Below are 27,944 nucleotides of genomic sequence, written 5' to 3' on the forward strand. Positions count from 1 at the left end.
TAAAATTGCCATCTGTCTCATGTATTCTAAAATATTTCTCAAGCCCAGACATACTGTATACAGGATGAGTATCCCTTATCCAAAATGCTTGGGACCAGAAGTATTTTGGATATCGGATTTTTCCGTATTTTGGAATAATTGCATACCAAAATGAGATATCATGGTGATGGGACCCAAGTCTAAGCACAGAATGCATTTATGTTTCATATACTCCTTATACACACAGCCTGAAGGTGATTTTAGCCAATATTTCTAATAACTTTGGGGGTAATTCTGAGTTGATCGCAACAGGATTTTTGTTAGCAGTTGGGCAAAACCATGTGCACTGCAGGGGAGGCAGATATAACATGTGCAGAGAGAGTTAGATTTGGGTGTGGTGTGTTCAATCTGCAATCTAAATTGCAGTGTAAAAATAAAGCAGCCAGTATTTACCCTGCACAGAAACAAAATAACCCACCCAAATCTAACTCTCTGCACATGTTGTATCTGCCTCCCCTGCAGTGTACATGGTTTTGCCCAACTGCTAACAAAAATCCTGCTGCGATCAACTCAGAATTACCCCCTTTGTGCACTAAACAAAGTGTGTGTACATTCACACAATTCATTTATGTTTCATACACACCTTATACACACAGCCTGAAGGTCATTTAATACAATATTTTTAATACCTTTGTGTATTAAACAAAGTTTGTGTACATTGAGCCACCAGAAAACAAAGGTTTCACTATCTCAGTTTCATTCCAAAAATTCCATATTTCGGAATATTCCGTATTTCGGAATATTTGGATATGGGATACTCAACCTGTATCTTGAAACCACTGTAATTTATATGAAGTTCTATATCAAAGAGCTAAACTTCCTCTATAAGAAAATAAGTCCCATCCATATCACAATATACATAGTGGCTATGAGAGTAATTAAATAATTTGTAATTGAATAATTCATTCAAATTAGCAACAAAGAGAACGTCTGGAATATTTATCACAATGGCCACTGATAGTATTTTAATGATTTCCTTACTCAGGGCCTAATTCAGACCTGATCACTGTTGTGCGAAATCGCACAGCGGTTGATTATCGAATGACTGCGCATGCGTATGCAATGCACAGGCGCGAGCCCAAACACTGACAGACTTGTGTGAAAATTTAGATCGCTGGGCGTACGCAAGGTGATTGACAGGGAGCGGACGTTTGTTGGTAACTGGCTATTTTCTGGGAGTGTCAGGAAGAACGCAAGCATTCCCAAGCGTTTTCTGGGAAGGTGTCTGACGTCAGCTCCGGCCCCTCGCAGCCTGTTTGTATCGCACTGTAGAAGTAAGTCCTGGGCTATGCACAAACTGGAAAAATCATTCGATTTGCAGCTGTCCGCTGTCTGGCAAAGTTTTTGCGCGGGGTACGCAAGCATTTGCACACTTGTACGGGGTGGGTTTTCACTTTCTATGGGCGACGACTATCTGATTGCAGACCTCTGCAAAAACGCACAGCAGAGATCAGGTTTGAATTAGGCCTTTACTCCTCTTTACTATTTGTGTTCAACAATGGCCATTTTATATCGCCACTTATTGCAGTGATTGAAAGTCTTGTCCTGCTTAATTTAGGGACCTATTTATCAAATTGTACAGAAAAGGCTGGTTTTCTATCTGTTTAGGGACATATTATACAACTGCATTAAGCATAGAATTACAACATCTCCAGCTATCAGGTTCCTTTCTACAAATGTGTGACCTTCTAGCTAGGGGGAGCGTAGATGTACTAAGCCTTGGAAAGTGATAAATTTCATGATGATAAAGCACCAGCCAACCAGCTCCTTACTGTAATTTTTCAAACCCAGCCTGTGACATGGCAGTTAGGAGCTGATTGGCTGATACTTTATCACTGTGAAATTTAGATAGTACATCCCCCCTTGTACGGTCACACGGGTGTGATACAGATTACCGGTGACAGTCACACACGCACATAAATATTTTGTGGGGAAAAAATTAAGAAAAAGGGTTTCATTTGAGAATGTAAAAAATACTTAACAAATGAATCACCTACTGAGATAACGATAGCAATCGGAGAGCAATGGCAGCACTTGCATGGCACATGTTAAATAGTCGATATATAGCTATCATAGGAGAGGGCTATTAGTGGCATTAGCACTTGAGAAAAGACCAAAAAGTCCCTTAGTCCAGTGACAACGGCTGATACAGTGGGTGGAATATAATACATAGACCTACATAGACCCAGCTGAGGCAGCTGAAATGAAATATGAAAAAAATAGTAGTTATTGAACCTCTCTAAGCAACATATCAGACATGTTGTACTTTAGTCACGATACTAGCAGCTACAGCCCCGACACATCGGGGGTCATTCCGAGTTGTTCGCTCGGTAAATTTCATCGCATCGCAGCGATTTCCGCTTAGTGCGCATGCGCAATGTTCGCACTGCGACTGCGCCAAGTAAATTTGCTATGAAGTTAGGAATTTTACTCACAGCGTTTTCTTCGTTCAGGCGATCGTAATGTGATTGACAGGAAGTGGGTGTTTCTGGGCGGAAACAGGCCGTTTTATGGGCGTGTGGGAAAAAACGCTACCGTTTCTGGGAAAAACGCGGGAGTGGCTGGAGAAACGGAGGAGTGGCTGGGCGAACGCTGGGTGTGTTTGTGACGTCAAACCAGGAACGACAAGCACTGAACTGATCGCAGATGCCGAGTAAGTCTGGAGCTACTCAGAAACTGCACAGAGATGTCTTTTCGCAATATTGCGAATCTTTCGTTCGCAATTTTACTATGCTAAGATTCACTCCCAGTAGGCGTAGGCTTAGCGTGTGCAAAGCTGCTAAAAACGGCTTGCGAGCGAACAACTCGGAATGACCCCCATCGTTTCTACAAGAAGCGTTTTCACTGCAGAGTGTGAGAGGTCTCTGTGCCTATCATGATGGAACTTCTCCAGCTGTTCCTGCCTCTCTGTCCCACACACACTGCCCTATTCAGTCACCCGCTGCATCCTGTCTGCCCCCCGCTATCCAGTTGTTAATCTAGGCCACTGAGGGGTCAATTTGGACAACAATTACAAAATGCACAAACGCACCTTTGACAGGAACCTATGCTAATGCGTGTGTATATGAATACAAGGAACGGCTCCAGGACAGAGCTGATAGCCTGCAGCCTCCGGGGGAGGAGGGATCTCACACTGTGTGACTGGGGAGGGCCAGGCTCCCAGCAAAGTCACTCACTCAGTGTAGTAGTATTATAGAGTACTCTGCTGCTGCCGGGGAGAGCACAGAGTCAGCAGCAGGGACAGAGATCGGGGAGTCTGCTGCACACAATCTGATTCCCGAGACACCAGGGAGCCTGACTCACTCCTGCTGCTGTACAGAAGGCTCTTCTCACTCCCGACTGCTTATTGCTGTGCAGAGGGGGAACATGTGTAAGAAGCAGTCCCACTGCAGCTAGCCTCTGCGCAGGGAAGCAGGTAAAACAAAGACTCCGGATCTAGGTGCCTTCCCTGGTGATTTGGGTAGGAGTGGAATGGAATAACTCTACCTACACATAACACATACGTGTAGCACATGGTGTACCAGGATCTTACTGTAGGCTAGGCTTCCTGAGACTGGAACACTCAACAATGGACAATTTCTTTACCGAGGTGAGTTCACATCTGGTGGGCTTTACTGTTTATTGTTGTTTAATCATCAGACATGCAATGCAAGGCTCAGTGTGAATCAGTGTGAATATTGTGTACTTATTGGGGCATTGTATAACACATCATTGGTTGTGGGTGATGGTGCCAATACAAACTTCTGAATGAAGTGACCACATGATCACTCTGTGCCCATAGATGTCTTTGGGTGACTATCCTTTGTAGGTAGTGCAGGTGGACTATGTATGCTGCTTTGCCCCCCTGCATAGGTGTCTATGTATGGGGTGGGTCGGTGTTGCATTCTGTTTCATGACATTCAGCAAATGGGACCTTAGAGTATTGTGTACAAATATGTGTACAAATATTCTCAACTTTTCCTGAATTCTAGGAAGTCTTCTGAAAATTGTAGACTATTCCGGTCGCCTAGACTTTCCTGTTTTCCCCTCATGTAACAGGAAAATGATAGAAAACATTCCCAGATGTTTAAAGGACATACTAACTGGGTCGCTACACTTTATTTGTCCTTTACTTCTATACAGCTCATTTCCACAGTACTGTTTGGAAGTATCTTATATGTTGTTTTAATAACACCTTTGTCCTGGAAACAAGCACAGCCTGCCACTATTGTATGTTTTCTTTGTATGGATTTAGGTGTGATGATTTGTTAGTGGCCAGCTCTGTACACAATAATACAAATCTGCTGTGCCTGACACAAGCCAGTGGCACGGTGCCTGAGTTCCCACAAAGGTCTGGTATTTCCTTCTAGCAAAATTTGGGTTTCCTGTGAGGGGTACCTTGATATCTGAAGCCTGAGTATGCAGACCTTGGAGACAGAAAAGCATGTCTGCAAAGAATATGGGGAAAAAGGAAAGCTGTTGTACCACCTCCATATCATCCTCAAACACATCTCTAGCTTGTGATTAAAAAGTGGAACCTCTCAAGTTATCTGTCAGCGATTAAATCAAATTATTTACTGTCATAAACTTTATGTCCCGCATTCGTTTCCTCTCTATGCTTCCAGCACTGAAGTTTAGATGTAAGAATTTAACTTCTTGCAGTATAAATACTTGAATGGGGAACATACTAATTTAAAAAATATCTATTTATATTTCAAATATAACTGGCATGGAAATTCTCTAGGAGTAATTCAAGGTGAGTTCTAGGGTAACATATTCACGGAAAATGTGTTTATACAAGTTCATCTGCATCATCCACATAACTCATGCGATTTGTTATCTAGAACTGTGTTGAATGGACTGCTTCATGGTCTTTCTCATACTGGAGCTAGTAATGGCTACAGTCAAGAAAAAAATCTGCTGTCTTCAATTACAATGAAAGCGACATTTGTCAGGAGTTCACATCATGTCACACATGTCTGTGGTATGCCAGTGCTGTGTGCCCACCCCTTGTACAAGTGGGCAGGATGTGGAGGACTAGCAGCCAACTTTGTAGCACTGCTGTATCAGTGAACCTAATGGATATTACCACATATTAACAGATATTATTAAAAATCATAGAAGAAAATAAAAACAAAGTTTCCTCCCTGATTCTACCATCGATGCTCTGGATCTGTTTTATATATATTTTTAAATTCTGTGCATTGATGTCAAGGTTCATAGACTCTGGAGACAAAATCCCACCCATAGTCATGACACAAAAATTGAGCCTACTGTACAAGTCAAGCCAATTATGAGATTTTCTTGTTGGAATTCATAGATTATGTAAGAAGAAACTGATAGGACAGTTTGGCAATGTTTGTAAGCACCCACTTTGTTTAAAACACATTTTGTACTTGATAATGTCTGTAGAAGCAGACAGACATTCAACATTAAGCAAAATATAGATGGAACAGAGAATAGCGCTTAATGTGAAATGGTTGCTGCCTGGGTGTATTCTGGTGACTCCCAATCACACGAAAAAGACTAATGAACAACACTTAATTTTTGAATACACCGTATTCAAAAATTAAGTGTTGTTCATTCAACATTAAGCAACCACATAGTCATATTTGGTTTTAGGGAACATAGTTTACAGAATTTTCTAGTATGTAAAACACTACTTTTTGAGTAAAGGCCCCCACACACGGCACGATATGGGCGTTTCCGACCGATCGGGATGGCACAACGTTTAAAAAGTGCTGTGTGTACGGGTGATAACAATGCCAATGAGCACACCCGCGAGTTGGTCGTCTCATCAGATCTTCTGAGCATGCAGAAAGACCTGAGGAGGTGAAGAACTATACCATGTTGCCGAATACAGCATGTCTCCCCAACCGCGCATTGTGACATTTGGGGACTCATCGTGCTGTGTGTAGGGGCCTTACGTACCTGAATGTTTTACGTACCTGAATGTTGCATTACATGTAATATTGCTAATGGGACTCATTTCTATGACATTTCCCAGCAACTAGAAAAGTTATATTTCCTTGTGTCCCAGGGCATCAACTAACATTGTCAGAATTGTATAGGGGTAAAACTAACAGATTTATTTATTTATTAACAGTTTCTTATATAGTGCAGCATATTCCGTTGCGCTTTACAATTAGAACAACAGTAATAGAACAAAACTGGGGAACAACAGTAATAGAACAAAACTGGGGAACAACAGTAATAGAACAAAACTGGGTAAAAACAGACAGCCATAGAGGTAGGAAGGCCCTGCTCGCAATCTTACAATCTATAGATTAGTGTTAATATATATATGACTACCTGAATACCCATGCTTCTCTACGGGATGAGGATGGTAAATTAGGATTATAGTTGTTCGTTAATTTAAATTGGTTGGAGATCTAGTATATAGGCATATCTTGCTGACCCACTTTGTGTATTGGCCGGACCCCTTTTTGGTCCCCCAAGGGACCCTGCTCTTCCCACTATACGACTCTCTGTCTGTGGCTTCTTGCTGCCTCCATTCTTCTCCTCACATCATGTCAGTGCACCTGTGAAATGATCAATTGATTTACAGTTTCTTATATAGCGCAGCACATTATGCATCTCCTGATATACTCTGTGCTGCTGGGGAACCCTGCTACTTCCACTATATAACTCTCAGTGTGTGGGTTCGTGCTACCTCCATTCCTCTCCTGACATCATGTCACTCCCCTTTCACATGCAGCCCTGTCCTGCCTCACATATCATCCATCTCCTCATATACTCTGTGCTGCTGGGGACCCTGCTCCTCCTACTATATGACTGTCAGTGTGTGGCTTCCTGCTACCGGTATTCCACTCCTCACATCATGTCACTGCCACTGCCACTTGAAGCCCTGTCGTCACTGACATATCATGCATGTCCTGATATAGTCTGTGCTGCTGGCCCACCCCTAGGGGTGCTAGGGGTGAGTTACCCCCACAGTGTTTGTTCCCTGATTTTTAGTCATTTGTTTAGCAAGTTTGGTGTAAATTGGTCCAGGCATCCCGGAGTTATGCTGACTGCTGAAATACTCTGTGCTGCTGTCCAACCCCTAGGGGCGCTAGGGTTGTCTTACCCACACAGCGTTTGTTTCCAGATTGTAAGTCATATGTGTACCAAGTTTGGTGTAAATTGCTCTAGGCATTCCAGAGTTACGCTGTCTGCAGAAATACTCTGTGCTGCTGCCTCACACCTAGGAGAGCTACGGGTGTGTTACCCCCACAGTGTTTGTTCCCAGATTGTAAGTCATATGTGTACCAAGTTTGGTGTAAATTGCTGCAGGCATTCCGGAGTTATGCTGGAACACACATCCATTTTTGGCGATTTCCGTGGATTGGCAGTGACATTTGTAAAACCGTTTCTTAGCAAGCACCTGGGACCTAAGGAGAAGCTACCTGCCAAGTTTCAAGATTGTAGGCCTTGTGGTTAAGAGATTTTGTGATGAGTCAATCAGTGAGTCAATCTCCTTTTTTGCCTTTTATATATATATAGATTTTTGAGACAGGGTGCAGTTACTCATATGGGCCCTACACACTGGAAGATAACACTGAACGATATGAACGTTCTCGTTCATTAATTAACAAGAACTCGTTCATATCGTTCAGTGTGTAGGCACCAACGATGAATGATTTGCGGCCCTGGACTCGTTCATTTCATCGTTGGTTCCCCGTCGTTTATGCATGCAGGCCAATATGGACAATCTTGTCCATATTAGCGTGCAGTGCTATGGAGCCGGGTGACGGGGGGAGTGAAGAAACTTCACCCCCCGCCGCTGTGTCGCCCGCTGACCGTATTGGCCACCAGGCACCGCGGCGGAGCATCGACAAATGTGTAGGGACCTATAGCTCCTCATTTAGCATGCGTGGCATGCTTCAAATGCTCCCTTAAAACACACATGTTTGCCCAGGCCCTCTCAGTTTTCCTCACACACTTAGCTCCCTTCTCTCAGGTCTACCTCCTCTTCCCAGTTATACCCTGTCTCCTTTAGGAAATTAATATACGTATTAATAATTGCGGTACGGCTGTGATTATTAACACTTTGTATTTTAATGAAAATATCCCCGCTATGTACGTAAGGAAGCCCGCAGGGACAGAGGTAGCGATAACCGATGTCCCTGCGAGTTACTTCTCCGGTATTTTGGAGGGGTTTTTCACGTTTTGCACCATGAAGATGATGTAAGCTAAGGTGGCCAAACGCTGAAAAGCTTCGCTTTTCAGGATTTAGTACATAGGGGCAGATCATAATCCCCATTGAAAATAATGGGGAGTGTAATCTGTAGTGCTAATAAGCATTCTGCAACTGCTTTATGCTATTAGTACATAGCCACAAGCCATAAAAAGATGATAAGTGATGGTTTCTGCCTGCCCACCCCAGGACACACAGGGTCACAGAGTTTTAATGTCACTGACTAAATCATCTTATTTCACCGTTTAGTTTATCCCCTTGTGCGGTTCTTTTTGTACTTTTTATATTGAATTAGCTGTGGTTTTATGTAATTATTCCCCTCCATAGCACTACAGATACTAGATTACACCATATAAATCAAGCATAATAAGAATTATACAATTTAATATATGATTTGTAGAGGCAAGAAGAGAAATGATGGACATAGTGCAAATTCTGCCTGTTATACAGTTTCCTTGTTTCAATTACTTATACTTTTATAATCATTTTGCTTATATGGAAGCACATACATTCCAACTTTTCTTTTCTTGTGTGTGTGTGTGTGTGTGTGTGTGTGGGCAACATTTTTATGAGGTCTGTAGAATAGAAAAAGATTACTCTACTAGATGCCATAAGAAACAAATCAGACGGAATCAATGTGTTGGGACGTTGGATTTAGTTATATTAAGAACTGCAAAAATATTAAAATATTTGATAAATAATCTGTCCTATTCTGAAAATCTACTAGTAATGGACAACGCGGGGCACAATAGACAATTTGCCTTTATCGTCCATTAGAATTCTTATTTTTATTTCTTTTTGCATATCGCATTAGAGAGCAGTATGTATAGGCACCGAGAGCAGCAAGTATTGGGCCTGATTTAGAGATGGGCGCTCTTGCACAGCCGCTGCCACTTTGTACGCAGCAGCTGTGCAGTACTATGCTAATGCCAGCAGAAGGGGTCTTGTGTAAATATATTCCTCCTGCCGTCTTGTCTGATCCGCTGCTGCATCCGAATATGCAGCATTGGATTATCTGCATGAACATGTCCCTGTTTTCTGAAATCCAGGCTATCGCTGCCCCTTCCCTGCCCCCAAATCCAAATGGCTGCAGCATGTGAATCCTTCTGCCACTTGTGGAGTACAGATACTGCACATACGCAGTACAGATACTGTACATGCATTAGAAATGTACTTAAACCGTTGGGTATGCGTACATCTCTGAATTCGGCCCATTATTGCTGCACAAGAGGTATGAAAGCTTGTGTTTTCACTGTGTCTGCAAGGTGTACACTTACGCTGTGCTCTCAAAAGACACTTCTTTCTTCTCATCAACGTCCAGCTTCCTAACATTTTAGTACCACCCATATCAATACATTTTTTATTGTTCTCTTAAAATAGTGCTTGGTTTAGATGCTTTCAAGTCTTTGCAAGGCAGATAGCTGCACAACACGAAAGTCTAACCTTATACTAACAAATTGGAGTATAAGACATATTAGCATACAATATATAGAAACAGTTTAATTGCTGAGGAAAGTGCATAATCTAGTTAATCTAACATGTTTTGGTTTTGTTTCTTATATCCTTTATACAGATATGGGAACATTTAAATATCAAAGTACTTTCTAAATTGGGATATTTAGATTGATACAGCAGGGATAACATTCACTTAACATATTTGCTGACACAGATAATATAAGGTGCCTAGTAAACACATTTTATTTTAATTAGTATAATTGGTCGTCTATTTAACTGCACCTTTTTAAGCGTCTCTGTTCTAAATGATTTACACAGTGAGGTTTTAGCGGTATGAATCAATATGATGAGTAGTCAGCACTGATGTATAAATGCTTTAGAGACCTGCAAGCATTTCTCTGGAGCTGGAGCTACACATTACTATTCTTATATGTTTTTGGAAGTTGTTGTAGTGTCTAGGCTTTTTACTTGCCAATGCTTTTCAATGTTCTTGTTTGCACTGTAGAAATTAGGTGTTAGTATGATTTGAGGATTTGCACATATACAATATGTACTTAGAATATTATGAAGACTACTTAGATCTCAATGTTAACGTGTGCATCATGGTTCTTCTGTTATAATTATATATATATATATATATATATATATATATATATATATATTTAAGTGTGTTGGGAGCCGGCACTCCTCTGTGAAGACTGTTTGCGTCGGTGCCTTCCGATTACCACTCTCCGGACCGGAGGTGGAACAGATATGTCGGACAAGCGGCGGCACTCAGATGACTGAAATAAATTACTCATACACAGTGTATGAGTAATTTATTTCAGTCGTCTGAGTGCCGCCGCTTGTCCGACACACACATATATGTATAATGTTTATTTGCATGATGCTAGTAATGAATTTCATTGTGTTTTTTTATAAGCCTTGCCTGTTTTCCCACTAGTTGGAGAACAGTTAGAGAGACTGCAGACGTGGTACCACAATTATGTTGGTCTTGTGTGCAAAATCCCAATTAAATGTAACACTGATTTTGTGAAGATTAATTTGGGGTACACACGGTGCAATAATCAGTCTGATTATTGCACAATGTGTACACAGCATTCTGCGTTGATGGTCGATCCAAAAGCAGTCGGACTGCTCCTTAGCTCGGTATACACTATAAGGCTGTGTACACATCAGAACGATGTTCGCACGATACGACATCGTCTGCGATGGGACCCCGACATTGGCAAGTGCATACACACTTGCCGTTGTTGGCTGCGATGGGGGAGAGGAGCAGGGCCATGCTGCATTCGGCAGCTTGGCCCTCGTAAGCAATATCGCATGTTGGACCTGCATGCAGGTCCAACATGCGATGCAGGATACGACCTGCAGGAGCGCGCATCGTATCCTGTGTCGAGCATATACACTATACAATATCTCAACGAACCGGCCAATATCAGCTGGATCGTATGCGATACTGCATAGTGTATACGCACCCTAAGACTGCAAAATTATGCTGTATTCCGTACAATTCAGAACGACCAAACGATCCAGAAAATGTCTGATGTACAGCATACACATCAATAATCGTTTAGTTCTAAATGATCCCTATGATTGCTGTTTTGCTGATAGTGTCCCTGTACACTATACACTAGACATCAGGCCAAGCGCTGTACACACTGCACGACATAAACGACATACTGAGTGCAGCACTCACGATATTGGGAGCTGATACAATGAGTTTTGGAACCACCATCGGACCCTGGTGCAGCGTACAACAACCCAATATCTGTCAGGTCGGACCAATATTTGTATAGTGTGTACCTAGATTTATATCTGGATATCGATCCACAAATCTAGTGTATAGGGAGAGAGTCCGACATAGTGCACTTAAAATGTCACCTAATGATCTTTAGGGACATTTATCATTCAGATAGGAATGATAATTGAGTAGTGCAGAGTTTCCTATGGTTTTAAGAATATCCATACTTGAGTCCAGAAGGTTAAATCAAGTTGACTAAGGTACTGATTAAGTCACCTGTGCTCGTATATGGATATCCTTATCACATGGACTATGGGCCTAATTCAGACCTGATCGTAGCAGCAAATTTGTTAGCATTTGGGCAAAACGGGTATGGGTCGTTGTGTCGACTCAAGTTAGGTCGACAGTCATTAGGTCGACCATGGAAGGTCAACATACATTAGGTCGACTGGGGCAATAGGTCGACATGGTTACTAGGTTGACGGGTCAAAAGGTCAACATGGGTTTTTGGGCTTTTTTTGGTGTCGTTTTCTTCGTAAAGTAACAGGGAACCCCAATTAGTGCAACGTGTCCCCTCGCATGGCTCGCGGCTTCGGGCAAAGTTACCGTTCCCAATTGTAGTCCACGTGGATCGTCAAGTATGAAAAAGTCCAAAAAACGAAGAAGAAAAAATGTGAAAAACTCATGTCGACCTGTCGTCCTAACACATGTCAACCTATTGACCATGTCGACGTAATGCATGTCGACCTAATGACTGTAGACCTGAGCTGTGTCGACCTAACGGCCGTATCCCGAGCAAAACCATGTGCACCGCCGGGGGGGGGGGGGGGGGCTTGGGCTGATATAACATGTGCAGAGAGAGTTAGATTTGGGTGGGGTGTGTTCAAATTGAAATCTAACTTGCAGCGTAAAAATAAAGCAGGCAGTATTTACCCTGCACAGAAACAATATAACCCACGAAAATCTAACTCTCTCTGCAATGTTATATCTGCCCCCCCATCCCCCCCCCCCCTGCACTGCACATGGTTTTCCCAACTGCTAACAAATTTGCTGCTACGATCAGGTCTGAATTACCCCCCTTGTGTACTGCAGGTGGGGCAGATATAACATGTGCAGAGAGAGTTAGATTTGGGTGAGTTATATTGTTTCTGTGCAGGGTAAATACTGGCTGCTTTATTTTTACACTGCAATTTAGATTTCAGTTTGAACACACCCTACCCAAATCTAAAGGGCCCTACACACTGGCAGATAACATGCACGATATGAACGTTCTTGTTCATTAATGAACGAGAACTCGACAGTCACCTTGCGATCCCGATCCGATGTGCGGCCCCGCGCGGTCGGCATCGGCCGAAAAAATAGGCTGTGCAAGCAAGTCAATCCTGACTATCTCTATAGAAGAGATAGTCAGGATTGACACTTAGCCAAATCGCACAGAACCAGGATCGCAAGCACACTCATTATGTGCTTGCGATACTGGCTAAGTGCCGACCCGGCCCCCCGTCGCACAGTGAGAATCGGATAAGTCCGAATCTCACCGTGTGTACACGGCCTTACCCTGCATAACCTTTTTTTTCTTTTTATTTATCCAACAAGAGCCCTACAAGATTTGCTGTTATATGTTCTTTAAAAGTTTTTAGTTTTTTTTTAGGTGTACATTATTTGCTTCATACCGTAACATAAATGGACCATGTTTTCTGTTATTATGTAGCATCACATACAATGCACACGTTGCTTTATGTAACAAGACTGATCACATGCATATTGTTTGCGCAGTTTCCAGGCAGGCAGGTGTGAGCCGTACATGCTGCTTTTACATGCATTGTAAGTGAAGCTTTGTACTTGGTGTAAATTTTTCATAGGACTGCCTTACTTTGTATAATCAGTTCGCTCTGTTGTATATGAGCTTTTAAGATCAAAAAACACTTTTATTATAGCTGAAACATTGCTTTAAGAAGCAGCATTTGTTTTCCTTACGTTTATAAGTGAACTTGAAAGCAATGCTAATAATTAACCAGGCATATAGTACGCTGAGCAATAAAGATCCGGCTGCAGCTTCCCGACTTGCTCCACTTGTTAGCACTTGTTTATTTTTAAATAGAATTGTGACTTTACTAACTGACACTGCAAACCTGCTGACTACCAGTGACTCACTTTACCGAGTAACCGGGAAATCCTGGGAGCTCACACTCTTTGGTTTACCATTTGATACTATCTGGGTGATATAATGAATAATCATTTGTGCTGTAAATACATGTTTCTTATGATAATTAATTCAGAGTAGAGAGTACAGTCATGGTCCAGATATGCTTAATTAGCTGTTTTTGTAATGATTTGCTTTTTTTATATAAAACTTTGTGAACCGAAAACAAAATTTCATTTACCTTATCTGATCTACTCCTGATATACACATTTTATTTATTTATTTTTTTAATAAGGTTAATAGGTGTTTGGTGGTGGGAGTGAGGGCGGGGTTAGGGTCATTCCATTCTGAGAAACCTCCCTTGAGTACTGTGTTCTCCTTTTCAATTTATCATCATATATTGTAAGTAAGACATTTTAGTAAGCTGGTTGTCAAGATTCAGCTAATAACAGTAACCTGGCTCATTTGCAATGGGTTCACTAATTCCATATTAGCTGGCAGATTCATTAAGCCATGGGATTTACCTTGCAGTTGCAGCTCTGCCCTGAGCTATTTAATTACTACCCGCGCAGTAAGCCCCAGAGGGTGCACGTAATGCAGATTTTTTCTTTGCAGCCTCAGGAGTTGTGAGGAAAAACCCATGTTAAATGCACCATCTAGTGCCTCCATAGCTCCAAACACTTAACCTGGGAGCTATGAGTTAAGGCGCGTTAACCATGGGCTTACCACATATGGAAATTGCAAAGTAATGCCATACATAGGGGTAACACAAAACAATTTGAACAAATACATAATAGCACAGACAGGAACATAACGTACATATATACATAAGTACAGTGTTCAAATTACATAATTAACATGGAGGATACAGAAGGGAGAAGACCCTGCTCATTAGAGCTTACAATTTAGGCGACCTTTGTACATTTTTGAGAAGAGGGCAATAAGAAAGCAGAGTTGGGCAATTGCCAGTTTGATGGCATATTTAAAGTCTGGGTGGTAAGACACATTTGATTGGGCATGAGACATGAGAGTAGAGATCAGCAGGTTCGGTTCCCTGAGAACCGAACCCCCCGAACTTCACTACCCGAGCCCGGCTCGGGTTTTCCCACCTGACTCGGAAACCAGAACGAGGCAAAACGTCCTCATCCCGCTGTCGGATTCTTGCGGGTTTGGATTCCATATAAGGAGCCGCGTGTCGCCGCCATTTTCAATCCGGCATTAGAGAGTGTAGAGAGAGGACGTGTCTCTGTCCTCAGTGTCCTGCATCAGTTCAGTGGTAGTGTCTTGTGCTGCATCAGTCCAGTCACAGTGGTTGTGTCCTCTGCTGCCATATGTCCAGTGCTGCTGTATAAGTCCAGTCCAGTGGTGCTGTGTTGTGCAGCATCAGTCCGGTGGTGGTGTCTTGTACTGCATCAGTCCAGTCACAGTGGTGGTGTCCTCTGCTACCATATGTCCAGTGCTGCTGTATATGTCCAGTCCAGTGGTGCTGTGTTGTGCTGCATCAGTTCAGTGGTGGTGTATTGTGCTGCATCAGTCCAGTCACAGTGGTGGTGTCCTCTGCTGCCATATGTCCAGTGCTGCTGCATAAGTCCAGTCCAGTGGTGTTGTGTTGTGCTGCATCAGTTCAGTGGTGGTGTATTGTGCTGCATCAGTTCAGTCACAGTGGTGGTGTCCTCTGCTGCCATATGTCCAGTGCTCCTGTATAAGTCCAGTCCATTGCATTGGTGCTGTGTTATCCTGCATCAGTCCAGTGGTGGTGTCCCTGTACTGCCGTATATGTCCAGTGGTACTGCCGTATAAATCCAGTGATACTGCCGTATAAATCCAGTGGTACTGGCATATAAATCCAGTCCAGTGATACTGCCGTATATGTCCAGTGGTACTGGCGTATAATTCCAGTGATACCGCCGTATAATTCCAGTGGTACCGGTGTATAAATCCAGTGATACTGCCGTATAATTCCAGTGGTACTGGCGTATAATTCCAGTGATACCGCCGTATAATTCCAGTGGTACTGGTGTATAAGTCCAGTGATACTGCCGTATAAATCCAGTCCAGTGGTACCGCTGTATAAGTATGGTGGTACTGCCGTATAATTCCAGTGAAAAATTGTGGGCCACTTTCGACATTCAGCCACCACGTGCCGAAGACTGGAGCGCAAGCAAACACTCCTGAACCTGCCCTGCCATCACCTGAAGCAAGAGGTGGTAACGAGGTGGAATTCAACACTCTATATGCTCAGAGGATGGAGGAGCAGCAAAAGGCCATTCAAGCCTATACATCCACCTATGATATAGGCAAAGGAGGGAGAATGCACCTGACTCAAGTGCAGTGGAGAATGATTTCCGTCTTGTGCAAGGTTCTCCAACCCTTCAAACTTGCCACACGTGAAGTCAGTTCAGACACTGCCAACTTGAGTCAAGTCATTCCCTTATCAGGCTTTTGCAGAAGTAGCTGGAGAAATTGAAGGAGGAGCTAAGACAGAGCGATTCCGCAAAGTATGTGGGACTTGTGGATGGAGCCCTTCATTCGCTTTGCGAAGATTCAAGGGTAGTCAATCTGTTGAAATCAGAGCACTACATTTTGGCCACCGTGCGCGATCCTAGGTTTAAAGCCTACGTTGTATCTCTCTTTCCAGCAGACACAAGTTTGCAGAGGTTCAAAGACCTGCTGGTGAGAAACTTGTCAACTCAAGCGGAACGTGACTCGCCAACAGCTCCTCCTTAATTTTCTCCCGCAACTGGGGCTGCGCGGAAAAGGATAAGATTTCCTAGCCCACCCGCTGGCGGTGATGCAGGGCAGTCAGGAGCGAGTGCTGACATCTGGTCAGGACCTGAAGGACTTGCCAACGATTACTGACATGTCTACTGTCACTGCATATGATTCTGTCACCATTGAAAGAATGGTGGAGGATTATACGAGTGACAGCATCCAAGTAGGCATGTCAGACAGTCCGTATGTATACTGGCAGGAAAAAGAGGCAATTTGGATGCCCTTGCACAAACTGCCTTTATTTTACCTAAGTTGCCCCCCCTCCAGTGTGTACTCCAAAATATGTTTAGTGCAGTCGGTAACCTTGTCAGCGATCGGCGTAGGAGGTTACTTCCACAAAATGTGGAGAAGATGATGTTCATCAAAATGAATTATAAATTCCTCCAGGGAGACCTTTACCAGCAATTGCCTTCAGAAAGTACGCAGGGACCTGTGATGGTGGATCTCAGTGGGAACGAATTAATACTCTGTGAGGGGGAGGATGTACACAGTAAAATGGTTGAGGAATCGGAGGATGAGGATGAGGTCGACAGCTTGCCTCTGTAGAGCCAGTTTGTGCAAGGAGAGATTGATTGCTTCTTTTTTGGTGGGGGCCCAAACAAACCAGTCATTTCAGCCACAGTCGTGTGGCAGACCCTGTCGCTGAAATGATTGGTTTGTTAAAGTGTGCCTGTCCTGTTTCTACAACATAAGGGTGGGTGGGAGAACCCAAGGACAATTCCACCTTGCACCTCTTTTTCTTCTTTGCGTCATGTGCTGTTTGGGGACTAGTTTTTTAAAGTGCCATCCTGTCTCACACTGCGTACAACTCCAGGGGTACTGCTGTGTAAGTCTAGGGGTACTGCCGTATAAGTCCAGTCCAGTGGTGCTATCTTGTGCTGCATCAGTCCAGTGGTGCTGTCTTGTGCTGCATCAGTCCAGTGGTGGTGTCTTGTGCTGCATCAGTCCAGTGGTGCTGTCTTGTGCTGCCATAAGTCCAGTGGTGGTGTCCTGTGCTGTATATTATTTACTCCAAATAAAAGGGTTATATACATTACTTATAATATTATCCAAATAATTTTTACAGGGTTTGCCCTGTGTGGCGTAGGGGTACGCTCGCCTGTGTTGCATATTATTATAATAACTCCAAATAAAAGGGTTATTATTATCCAAATTAATTTTACAGGCTTTGCCGTGTGTGTGGTTTAGGGGTATGCTCTCCTGTGCCACCAATTTTGTGCGTGTATTACAGCTGGGCAAATTCCAGCACGTCCCGTGTTGTTTGTGCCGCACACTTGTGTCGCTTAGCTTAGTCATACAGCTAACCCTTTGTACCTCTTTTTCTTCTTTGCATGATGTGCTGTTTGGGGACTAGTTTTTTTTTAAGTGCAATGCTGTCTGCAACTGCAGTGCCACTCCTAGATAGGCCAGGTGTTTGTGCTGCACACTTGTGTCGCTTAGCTTAGCCATCCAGCTACCTCATTGCACCTCTTTTTCTTCTTTGCATCATGTGCTGTTTGGGGACTAGTTTTTTTAAGTGTCATCCTGTCTACCACTGCAGCGCCACTCCTTGATGGGCCAGGTGTTTGTGCCGCAGACTTGTGTCGATGTGGAGTCTTTACAAAATTACTTATTTAAACTTGAAACTTGGGAGTCTAAATGGGGAATGAGATTCAATATTGATAAATGCAAAGTTATGCACTTTGGGATTAGAAACAAACTTGCATCCTACATTCTAAATGGGGAAAAGATAGGGGTAACTGTGGTGGAAAAAGATTTGGGGGTGCTCATAGATAATAGGCTTAATAACAGTACACAATGTCAAAATGCAGCAAAGAAGGCAGGTAAAGTCCTTGCATGCATAAAACGGGGTATTGAGTCAAGGGACGAGGATGCAATCCTGCCTCTGTATAAATCATTGGTACGTCCGGATCTGGAATATTGTGTTCAGTTTTGGGAACCATATTATAAAAAAGATATCGGGGAGCTCGAAAGAGTTCAAAGGCGCGCTACTAAACTGATTAAAGGGATAGAAACACAGGAGTACGAGGAAAGGCTTACTGGGCTAAATTTGTATTTCCTTGAAAAGAGGGGACTAAGGGGGTCATTCCGAGTTGATCGCTCGCTAGCAGTTTTTAGCAGCCGTGCAAACGCATAATCGCCGCTCACGGGGGGAGTGTATTTTTGCTTTGCAGGAGTGCGAACGCCTGTGCAGCAGTGCGCCTGCAAACACATTTTGTGCAACACAAAACCAGCCCTGTAGTTACAAATCCTGTGCGATGATTGCTGCAACGAGTGACCCGGTAATGACGTCAGATACCCACCCAGCAAACGCCCGGCCGCGCCTGCTTTTTTCCAAACTCTCCCAGAAAACGGTCAGTTGACACCCAGGTACTCCCACTTCCTGTTAATCTCCTTGCATTCGGCTGTGTGATTGGAATCGTCTCAAGAACCAGTGCAAAATCACAAAGGACTTCGTACCCGTACGACACGTGTGCGCATTGCGGTGCATACGCAGATTAGCCGTGTTTTTTTCACTGATTGCTACACAGCGAACAACGGCAGCTAGCGATCAACTCGGAATGACCCCCTAACACAAAACACGAAAAGCGCCCGTCGCACATCTCTACATGAGAGGCATGTCAGTAGATGGAGTTGGTGTGGCGTGTGGGAGATATCCTGAAGGTGAGTGTAGGAGGTGGTAATTATGGAGCAGAAGAGGAGACGGTCACTTGCAGAACAAACTGGGAAAGAGGGACTGTAAGTGGAGATGTAGGGAGGAGAAGACTGGTTGTGGACTTTGTGGGTGAGAGAATTGATGAAATTACAAAATGGTGGATGTGCGGTATTACTTCTATTTACCACATGATGACTTTAGATAGAAAATAGGCGAGGCATACATATTGTTGCATCATATAAAAAAAACTACTTGACCACCACTTTATTCTATTTCAGTTTACCCTATTTCTTATGTTCTAGCCTGAGCCTATGCAGATTTTCCTAAAAATCCAAATCTGATTGCCATATTATTACTTTACTAGCTTGTTACCAAATATTGATTTTTTGCTTCACTATGTTTTCATTTGGTTTTCTCTTATTGTCATGCAAGAAATCTTTTCAGTATTGATTGCCACAGTTGAGTTTTACTATCCTTTCTATAACATCGTAATACAATTTTCCTTGGTTTTAGCTGTATTCAAAAACAGACAGACTTCATTAAAAAAAGTCTGTTTACCTTTTCCCTTCACCCCCTGCCCCTCACCCACTCTGTGTCTGTAATATAAGCCATACACAGCCCTAACCAAAGATAAGCATCTGCAGCAGAAGGGCTTTTCAATTACTTCCAATTACCTCTGAAGAATTAAGTCAATTAGACAGTCACCAGAGTGATTGGCCACAAGTTGTTTAGGTTTGAAAGCATATTTTGGACCTATTAAAAATAAATATATATACATTTTTGAAAAACAAAACAAAACCATATGGCACTGATCTAATATTACACACACTACAGTATATGAAAGGCTATGGTATGTTTTAGTGGTGATATAAATTAGGATTGAGAACTCATTTCATCCTCAAAGAGATCAATAAGTTTATACACTGCTGAAAAAAATAAAGGGAACACTAAAATAACACATCCTAGATCTGAATGAATGAAATATTCTTATTAAATACTTTGTTCTTTACATAGTTGAATGTGCTGACAACAAAATCACACAAAAATTATCAATGGAAATCAAATTTATTAACCCATGGAGGTCTGGATTTGGAGTCACCCTCAAAATTAAAGTGGAAAAACACACTACAGGCTGATCCAACTTTGATGTAATGCCCTAAAACAAGTCAAAATGAGGCTCAGTAGTGTGTGTGGCCTCCACGTGCCTGTATGACCTCCCTACAACCCACACAAGTGGCTCAGGTAGTGCAGCTCACCCAGGATGGCACATCAATGCGAGCTGTGGCAAGAAGGTTTGCTGTGTCTGTCAGCGTAGTGTCCAGAGCATGGAGGCGCTACCAGGAGACAGGCCAGTACATCAGGAGACGTGGAGGATCCCGTAGGAGGGCATCAACCCAGCAGCAGGACCGCTACCTCCACCTTTGTGCAAGGAGGAACAGGAGGAGCACTGCAGAGTCCTGCAAAATGACCTCCAGCAAGCCACAAATGTGCATGTGTCTACTCAAACGATCAGAAACAGACTCCATGAGGGTGGTATGAGGGCCCGACGCCCACAGGTGTGGGTTGTGCTTACAGCCCAACACCGTGCAGGATGTTTGGCATTTGCCAGAGAACACCAAGATTGGCAAATTTGCCACTGGCGCCCTGTGCTCTTCACAGATGAAAGCAGGTTCTCACTGAGCACATGTGACAGACGTGAAAGAGTCTGGAGACGCCAAGGAGAACGTTCTGCTGCCTGCAACATCCTCCAGCATGACCGGTTTCGCAGTGGGTCAGTAATGGTGTAGGGTGGCATTTCTTTGGGGGGCTGCACAGCCCTCCATGTGTTCGCCAGAGGTAGCCTGACTGCCATTAGGTACAGAGATGAGATCCTCAGACCCCTTGTGAGACCATATGCTGGTGCGGTTGGCCCTGGGTTCATCCTAATGTAAGACAATGCTAGACCTCATGTGGCTGGAGTGTGTCAGCAGTTCCTGCAAGACGAAGGAATTGATGCTATGGACTGGCCCGCCCGTTCCCCAGACCTGAATCCAATTGAGCACATCTGGGACATCATGTCTCGCTCCATCCACCAACGCCATGTTGCACCACAGACTGTCCAGGAGTTGGCGGATGCTTTAGTCCAGGTCTGGGAGGAGATCCCTCAGGAGACCATCCGCCACCTCATCAGGAGCATGTCCAGGCGTTGTAGAGAGGTCGTACAGGCACGAGGAGGCCACAGACACTACTGAGCCTCATTTTGACTTGTTTTAAGGACATTACATCAAAGTTGGATCAGCCTGTAGTGTGTTTTTCCACTTTAATTTTGAGTGTGACTCCAAATCCAGACCTCCATGGGTTAATAAATCTGATTTCCATTGATAATTTTTGTGTGATTTTGTTGTCAGCATATTCAACTATGTAAAGAACAAAGTATTTAATAAGAATATTTCATTCATTCAGATCTAGGATGTTATTTTAGTGTTCCTTTTATTTTTTTGAGCAGTGTATATTGTATCACCCAATGTGAGCTATTTATTATGACAATTATCACTCTTCCTTTTATATTACATTTATTTAAGAACTGAAAAGTAAAATGTTGCAGAAATCATGTCCTTTTGTTCATATAATCAGTAAATTAAATATTATCTTGTATTTGCCTACTTTGGATTGCTAAATGTTTTTATCTGATTTGATAGGTGACAACACATGATTGCTTTGCCCCAAACCCTAAATAACATGACATAAATATCAAGAGAGGGTGAAGTTACATTTACTTGAATCCACAGGTCATAGATATGCTGATAAGTAAATATACCATGATACTTTTGCTGATGGTCAGCATTAATAAGAAGCTAGTATCATAGAGTGGTCTTTGATATGTCATCATTGTATAATGTCTTGTATTTCAAAATGAATTCAACTCTTTTTCAATGACCGGAACTGCTAGAAATCAGCTCAAACGCAGCCTGTGACATGTCAGTTAGGAGCTGATTGGCTGGTACTATATCACAGTCCACCTTATCTCCATCCAAGGCTTAGTAAATAGACCCCCTAGGTCTCATATAAACATCTTGCACTCAAAATGATATTAAATATAACCAGTTTGTAGCAGTAATCTAAACTCTTCTCTTCCGCTCCTTGCTTATCCCGTATTGTTATGTTAAAATTAGAAACAATATTGTTTTGCATTTAAACGTTTTATTTATTTATTTATCTATTTATTTTTGGATGTTTATTTTATAAATAAAACATTTAACAAAAAAAATAAAAACAGTAATCTCTTTATAATATTAACAAGATAATAACAGTAATAATAATAATAATAAAAAAAAAACAAAAGGTATTTAATTTCTGTCAGATATCTCACAGCATAGCAAATATGAAAACTGAATGCATCTAGCTAACTCATGAATAGTTGTATATATTGTATATATTTAATATGTATTTATTGGGTTAAAATTCTGTTTCCTTAATCTTTGTACTAATACACCTCCTGTTGTCTCTAAGTAAATCCTCTTAAATTCCATGTTGAGTTCAGATTGCATGCAATATCTTTAAGCAGTGTTAGCTACAGTTCTAACTACCATATGTAGAGAGGGTTATCTTTAAGGGGGTACACACGGAGAGTTCCATGCTTAAAATCTAAGCAATCTGATAAGATTGCTTGGAAGTTAAGCACAGACCTCTCCGTGTGTATGTCCCCCAGTGTCGCTATCGCTGGTGATAGATTGGCCTGCATGCAGGCTCAATCTAGCAGGTCGCTCACTTCAGCGCTGTGTGAAGTGAGCGCCCCCCCCCCCTCGCTCAGCACACATCACGCTGTGCTGAGCGGGGGGAGAGATGTGTGCTGAGCGGTTCGTTCCCTTAGCCTACTTAACATATATTCGATGAATGTAGCATTGATTAACAATACCTCTGCAATATGTTTTAGTCTGAGACATCTGTCCCACCATGTACCCAATCATACTATATTGAATGTATATACCACTAAACCTTGTGTAGGTTGATTCAATATTAAAATGCACACTTGGAGATGCCATTTTTACTTTGAACTCACTGGGAACCATGGATTTTTAAGTCATGTCACAATATTGGGACATCTGTTGTGTTTGACACACCGTTCCTCTGTTAACATGCACTCTGTACAGTCAGCCATACCAAGATAAAATGTCACACTTATATTGCATTGTGATGCTCGGATGGTGTACTGGTTAGTATTATTGCCTCACAGCACTGGAACATGCCAACCACCCAATATTTCTATCACTGTTAACAACATTATTACCTCCCCTGTTCCCCAACTCCGCTGCCTGGGCGTCACTCTTGACTCCTCCCTCTCCTTCACCCCCAACATTCAATCTCTGGCTCAATCCTGTTGATTCCAGCTACGCAGCATCGCTCGGATCAGGCCATTCCTCTCCCAGAGTGCAACTAAACTTATCCACTCACTAGTCATCTCACAGCTCGACTTTTGCAACATTCTACTCACTGGTTTCCCACTTTCCCATTTCGCTCCACTCCGATCTGTTCTCAACCCCACATCTTCCTCTCCTGCTGCTCTACACCTGCCACTCCCCTTTGACAAAACCTACACTGGCTCCCATTCCCCAACAGATTCCTCTTCAGTGTCCTCACCCTCACATACAAGGCCCTCTCTAAGGGGGTAATTCAGATCTGATCGCTGATGTGCATTTTCGCACAGCGGGCGATCAGGTCCTAACTGCGCATGCATATGCACCGCAATGCGCACGCGCGTTGGACAACAACAACGGATATCTCTGGTCAGCGAGGCGATGGTGCGAAAAATCCGATCGCACAGGCGTTCGCAAGGTGATTAACAGGAAAAGGCCATTTGTGGGTGGCAACTGAGCGTTTACAGGGAGTGTCCAGAAAAACGCAGGCGTTCCCAAGCGTTTTCAGGGAGGGTGTCTGACGTCAGCTCCGGCACCGATCAGCCTGTTCTCGTCGCACTGGAGTAAGTCCTGGGTTGCGCAGAGACTGCACAAAGTAGATTTTTGCAGTTCGGCATACACATGCGATAGCACACTTGTACGACGAATTTACACTCCTCCTGGAGCCGGCGATTGTCTGATCGGAGGACAGCAAAATTAGCAGCCCGGTGATCAGATCTAAATTACCCCCTAATTCCACTTCACCATACATCTCCAACCTCATCTCCCTACATACTCACGCCCGCCCAATCCAGTCGGCCAATAACCGTTGCCTCTCGTCTACCCTGGTCACTACATCCCATGCGCGAATTCAATATTTTGCCTGTGCTGCCCCTCTTCACTAGAACAAGCTCCCTTGCTCTATTACACTCTCCCTGACCTTGCAAAGCTTCAAACGAGCACTTAAAACTCACCTGTTCATCAAAGCCTACCCTTCTGCATAACCCAGTCTTAAGGCCACTCTTCCATCCTCATGCCTTGGCCATCTCTGCCTTGCTTATTTTCTGACACCAGGCTCCCTTCCACTTGCTTGTACCCCATGTCACCTGTCTGTCTCCATCTTCCCCTAGATTGTAAGCTCCTTGGAGCAGGGCCCTCTTCCCTCCTGTTCTCACAGACCCCTTCTCTTGCACTTGAATTACAGTTCTCTCCTACTCAGTGACTGTCTATACCTGCACGTGACTGTTCATCTCTAACAACAGCTGCCCGCCCCCAGTAGTATGCCAATCACTTTTTTGCTTCCTGACATCTCAGCTGTATTGTGTACTGAGAACTGTGGTGCTAATTGTTACCTGTGCTCTGTATTAGTTTTCTGTGATACTAAGTTCTGTATACCCGGCATTGTTCTAATGGGTTTTGTATTTACGGCGCTGCAAAACACTTGTGGCGCCTTATAAATAAATTTTAATAATAAAAAATAATAACCACGACCCAAACTGTGTGGAGTTTGTATATTATCCCCGTGCTTGCGTGAGTTTGCTCCGAGTACTTCGGTTTCATCTCCACAATCCAAAATTATACTGGTAGGTTAATTGGCTCCCAACATAAAAAAACATATTAACCCTAGTGTGTAAGTATGTGCATGTATAAGTGTTCATGGCAGACTAGATGGGCCACATGGTTTCTGTGTTTACTCGTCTTGCATTGTCTTTTACTGTAATTCGCTGTTTTCTTGTTCTGTTGATTTGTTTATGTACTATGTTAGATGCTTCAACTGGGGTTCTCTGTGCAGAATGACGTTTTACTGTAGTTGATATTTACAGTATGTTTTTTTGTGAATGCCTATTAACGTGACTGATCCTCAGTAAAACAAATAGCAGATTACAATTTAGTTTCATTTAAATGAAAGCCTCTGTGAGAATAGAAGAATGTGTCCCCTTGAATAATTAACTGTGAAAAGCATGGAACATGTGTTTCCTCCGGGAAAAGCATGTAGGTCGTTTTAACCTATTTGCCTCCGGGGGTCAACAACTGTAGTCCATACTGAAAAGGGGGTCATAGTTTGAAATGAGCTTGTGATCATCGCTGTTCTGCTTTGCAAAGTAGCCGGTGATCACTGAACATCTCTGTGTATCTTTTTAGCTACTCCGTTACCTCCCAGTCACTTTCTAGGAACGCCTCTTACATTATTAACAGTACTTATAGGTGGTCATTCCGAGTTGTTCGCTCGCTGCCGATTTTCGCAGTGCAGTGATCAAGTGAAAAAACGGCAAAAATGCGCATGCACATGTACCATGCGCTAAGTACTTTCACACAAAACTTTGTAGATTTACACAAGCTCGAGCGACGTTTTTTCATCGCTCGAGTGATCGTAGTGTGATTGACAGGAAGTGGGTGTTTCTGGGCGGAAACTGGCCGTTTTCAGGGAGTGTGCTAAAAAACGCAGGTGTGCCAGGTAAAAACGCAGGAGTGGCTGGAGAAACGGGGGAGTGGCTGGCCGAACGCAGGGCGTGTTTGTGACGTCAAAGCAGGAACTAAACGGACTGAGCTGATCGCAATCTAGGAGTAGGTCTGGAGCTACTCAGAAACTGCAGGGACTTATTTAGTAGCAGTTCTGCTAATCTTTTGTTCGCTATTCTGCTAAGCTAAGATACACTTCAAGAGGGCGGTGGCCTAGCGTGTGCAATGCTGCTAAAAGCAGCTAGCGAGTGAACAACTCAGAATGAGGGCCATAGAGCACAGCATATTCTGTTAAGGTTTACAATTGCGATCAAACAGTAATAGAACAAGACTGGGTAATAACAGACATACATACTGTATAGGTAAGATGGCTCTGCTCTCAAGCTTACGTTTCGCTACCATGTAGGGAATGTAATAGGATGTGAGAATCAGGAAGTGAGAGATTATGTGAGAGTTTTCCTGATTTTTAAAGTGGCAATCATTTACATGGCAAGATCATCCTGGTGTTGCCATGTAAATGATTGCCACATTAAAAAAGAAAAAAAAACAACTCTCGCAAAATCTCTCACTTCCTGATTCTTTTCCACCCTGTTACATCCTCCCCATGTGTCTAACTTGTCCTGCAACTCTGTATGAACATAACTGGGAGGCATGTACAGTGCTCCACTGGATCCGACTCACATTCAGGCCCGTTATGGGGCATGTTTCCATTTGTTGGACATGGGACAATGGATAGTTGGATCTGATATACATAGTATCGCCCTTGTTATACCACACTTGTTAAATATTTACATATTGAAGGCGCTTTTTTTCAATTCAATACCAGATGGCTGAGTGTGGTAACCATTGCTCACTTCATTCCCTTGGCGGTTTCCGATACTTAGTGATGTCACAGTGTACACTATGTCTATAAACTATATTTGTCCACTGCACAAAAACCCAAGCACATCATCAATGGATAAACCAATAAATGGTTTACAAACGATAGTCGCATGCCAGTGAAGTGCATGTTCAATGGCGCTATTCCTATGGCCATCCCTAGATGAAACTCAAAATTTAAAGCCGCATTAATACACTGGACTTTGCACCTCATATTAGTGTTGCTTTAAATTTTGAGAATCCCCATAATCTTTTTTGTAGAGTTCTAAAACTTATTCCTCAAGGTACACTAACAGTCCAGATTTTAAGTATATCCATATATCCGTGCTTCAGGATAGATACATATCACCCAACAATTTTAGACTCTGCGTGCGCCCCAAAAAGTGGCATGGTATTGTGGGGATGGCGCATGGCCTCTCAGCATGCCCTCATTGTGCTTCTGCTTCCCCCAACCACCCCACCCCCACCAGGGGACACTGTGGCCCGCGGGTGGGACGTCGGTACAGTATCTGAAAAGGGGACTGTCCCTTTGAAATAGGGACAGTTTGGAGGTATGCAAATAGTTCAATCAAAATAACTAGGCTACTAATTAAGTACATTTTTTACTATTTAAAAAAAATACACATTAGTACTAACATTAATAAAACAAACACCGGCCGTCATTCATAGTGCACATAAAAAAGAAAAAAAAAAGATTGACCAATCACTCATATGGTCCGCATATATTGAGGCTATTTCAATTTTGCCCACTGGGACAGATAATATAATGTCTTATAAACTTCTGTGCACTAGATATCTCCTGTTGGCACTGTCTTTTTCTGTGTATGTCTAATGCCCCTTTCACATCTCCATTGCCGGATCCCACCCGGGAATTGGAAACGGGTAATTCCCGGGTGGAATCCGGCATTGAAGAATCTCCTACCTCTTTCTGATGGTTTCCAGACCCGAAAATATGCCAGGTCGGTTGCCATAGCGGCGGGGGGCGGAGGTGGAGGCGGTGCTGGGAGATTAGCTCATCTCAGCGCCGCCTCTCCCTATCTTGTAAACGGGTCCCGGATCGGCTCGACCCGGGAATCCGTTTACAGAGCCACTGACCCGGTATTCAACCCGGGAATAACACTGCTTAGGCGACCCGGGAAATCCGACATGGCGCTTTCACACCGCACACTGATCCGTGTCGACCCGGCAATCTGCCGGGTCGATACCGGGTTATTTGTGCGGTGTGAAAGGGATATAATTGGTTA

At 43.2% G+C, this 27,944-nt stretch overlaps 1 protein-coding gene across 1 annotated transcript in view; it reads left to right on the forward strand.

The window, feature by feature from the left end:
* Positions 1-3,210: 3,210 nt before the first annotated feature.
* MYO10 (myosin X) overlaps positions 3,211-27,944 on the forward strand; it is a 457,089-nt gene continuing 432,355 nt past the window's right edge. Inside the window, exon 1 of the mRNA XM_063922946.1 lies at positions 3,211-3,628. Within this exon, the coding sequence (XP_063779016.1) occupies positions 3,608-3,628 (21 nt within the window). The 5' untranslated portion in view covers positions 3,211-3,607. The remainder of the gene's footprint in view (positions 3,629-27,944) is intronic.

Source organism: Pseudophryne corroboree, chromosome 5 (assembly GCF_028390025.1).
Source record: "Pseudophryne corroboree isolate aPseCor3 chromosome 5, aPseCor3.hap2, whole genome shotgun sequence".
In the NCBI taxonomy this organism is placed as follows: Eukaryota; Metazoa; Chordata; class Amphibia; order Anura; family Myobatrachidae; genus Pseudophryne; species Pseudophryne corroboree.